At 28.7% G+C, this 2,931-nt stretch overlaps 1 protein-coding gene across 1 annotated transcript; it reads left to right on the forward strand.

Moving 5' to 3' along the window:
* The first annotated feature begins 1,497 nt into the window (after positions 1–1,497).
* On the forward strand, positions 1,498–2,697 carry LOC127091482 (uncharacterized). Its single transcript, XM_051030132.1, has one exon. The coding sequence runs from the start codon at positions 1,498–1,500 to the stop codon at positions 2,695–2,697; it is 1,200 nt and encodes a 399-aa protein (XP_050886089.1).
* Positions 2,698–2,931: the final 234 nt, after the last annotated feature.

The raw sequence follows: 2,931 nt of genomic DNA on the forward strand, positions 1-2,931 counted from the left end.
ATGTCAACTTTTTTTTTTGTTTTGCAAAATGCCGACTTTAATAATAATAATAATTTTTCTTATACAAAATTACCCTGATTTTAAAGATATAAATAAAAATATGAAATATGCTAAATGATTTTTTTTCAAAATGAAGGCGGATAGATGAAGTTAGAAAATTGAACCATCATAGTAAAATATAATAAAATATATTAATTTCTTAATAACTAAATGCTATGGTAAAAATTTAAGATCCTTTGAGGAATAAATATCTCAAGTCAAAACCATTATTACATTTTGCCTAATACTAAACTTCCAATCGACATTGATTTGCTGAGCAATTTATTTTTTTCAAATTGTTTGTTCTTCAATAAATTATTTGATGGTTGCAATATGATCCAAGACATTGTTCCTATACCTCAGCTTATGAAGATGAGATCAACACATGAAAAATTAAAATTTGAAATCTTATCCAACTACAAGTCAATATTCAATTTCCTTTATTTTTTGAATTATTGGATGATTTTTGAAACAATGGTCAATTCAATAATAATTGAATTTTGGATTAGTGTTTTAAAACATATTATGTTCTAATTTTCTATAACAAATGGGTTTTTATTTATTTTTTTTCATCTTAAAAATTACTTATAATCTGTCCATACATGTGTTGGAAGATAATAATATTATTTCAAAAAAATTAGAGAAGTTGCAAGTATTTACAATAAAATAAAATTGAAAACTAATCATTCTCAACTCTCTAATTTGAGGTTTTTGATTATATATATATATATAATATATATATATATATTATATATATAATATATAATATATTATATATATATAATATTATATATATATATATAATATTATATATATATATAATATATATATATATATATATATAATATATATATATTCTAATTCTACTCTTTAGCTGATATTTTTTTTTACTTTGATTCAAATTGTTTGTGCTACAACAATTTATTTGACCGTTGAAATCTGATTCAAGACAATGTTCATAATACCCCATCATTTGAAGATGAGATTAATTTGTACTTAACAAGTTAGAATTGAGAGAGCCAAACACAACTACTAAAAAGTTAAAATATTGTAACAATGTAAAATGCACCTATTTTAAAATTTTGACTTTTTTATGGGATAAGCACAAGTACAATGTTTTTATATTTCTGCACTCTCAAACAATTTTATTTTATAGTCTATTCTTAAGATATTTTAAATTGTAATAGTGATTTCATGAACTAAATTACTCAATTTCATGTTTAGATTTGTTTCCTTTCATCTACAATTATCTTTTCATTATCTTTTTCTAATTCAGATATTTCGGTTACCTCGACATGTGCTTTATAATATTTTGTTTTAATTATTGACATCTAATTCGTTCTCATTATTGTGATTAGACAAGCAGAATAGATCTTTGTGTTACTGAGAAGTCATAGTATCGACAAGGCCAACCCCAGAATTGTTGCTCGCTCAAGTTATTTGAATCTCATATCAATAATGCAGAAGAGAACTTTGAGTGTCAAAGCAAAAATGCCTCAAGTTGATGGCTTGAGAAAACTCCGTGACTTGTTAAGCTCCGACCTCCATTCTAAATTTGTTAGACGGTATGGAAAAATTCTCTATTTATTGGATATAAATGTCCAAGTGGATGCTTTAACCGCGTTGCTACAATTTTACGACCCTCCCATGAGATGTTTTACCTTTCAAGATTTTCAATTAGCTCCAACCTTGGAAGAATTTGGTGAGATCTTCGGCTACCCTCTGGAAAAAGATAAACCATATTGTTATTTGGGGCATTATACTAGCATTTCAAAAATAATAGAGATCTTAGGGGTTGACCAAAATACTCTAGAAAGAAAACGACCAAAAGGACACTCTGGATTTCGTAGAAGTTTCTTTGAAGAAAGAGCACTTGTTTTTGCTTTAAAGAAAGATTGGGATGCTTTCATGGAAGTTTTAGCTCTTATTATATTTGGAGTTATTATTTTCCCAAGGGATGAGGAAATCATAGATCTTCCAGCTATTGATGTATTTCTAGCTTTCAAGAATAGGGGAGAGAATCCAACCCATGCTGTTCTCGCAGACATGTATTATAGCTTCAACTACTGCTATGAGAAAAAGGGGAAAAAGATTATATGCTGCTTACCTGCTTTGTATGTTTGGATGATAAACCTTATGTTTAATCCTGGTTTCCGAAGATCTTGTCCTATTGATGTTTTCCACGATTGTGATGTGAAAAAGAAAACTCGTCAAGAGTGGGGTGAAACACTAGTAAACCTAAATGAATATACAGTTAAATGGTATCAGAGAGGGCGAGAGATTAATGAGGTGATTTTCCAATGTGGAAATTATCCCAATGTGCCACTTATGGGAACTAAAGGATGCATTAATTATAACCCTGTTTTGGCCTTGAGACAACTTGGCATTCCTATTGTAAAAGAACCTGAACCAAGTTTGCTAACCCCGCTTGTTGTTTATGACTTAGACATAGAGAATATTGAAACATTAAGAACAATCCAAAATTGCTGGAAGAATGTGATTAGGAAAGGGAATGAGCTACGTTTTACTGGAAATAGAAGGAACACATACCAGCCTTGGCTTAAGAAGAGAGTTGAAGATATAAAACTACCATTTCAAAATTTATTGAAGACAGTCGAAGAAATAGCATCACAATCTAGTCGGGTTAATGAGCAATAATAAATAGAAAGATGCAATAAGAAAAGGATAGTTGGCAATAAGAATTTAGAAGCACTCGGCGAGGGTATGAGATAAAACAAATTCTTTTTGAGAGAATGAAGAAGAAGGTTGAGAGTGTAACGAAGAGATGAACTTTCTTATCTTAGTTGTTCTTTTTATTTTTAGATGTATGTAACATTAGAATTTAATGATCTTTCTTATCTTGGTTGTTCTTTTTATTTTTAGATGTATGTA

Source organism: Lathyrus oleraceus, chromosome 1, assembly GCF_024323335.1.
Source record: "Lathyrus oleraceus cultivar Zhongwan6 chromosome 1, CAAS_Psat_ZW6_1.0, whole genome shotgun sequence".
NCBI lineage: Eukaryota > Viridiplantae > Streptophyta > Magnoliopsida > Fabales > Fabaceae > Lathyrus > Lathyrus oleraceus.

Excerpts from the sequence above, each read along its gene's own strand:
- LOC127091482 (XM_051030132.1), top strand. The coding sequence starts at position 1,498 with ATGCAGAAGAGAACTTTGAGTGTCAAAGCAAAAATGCCTCAAGTTGAT.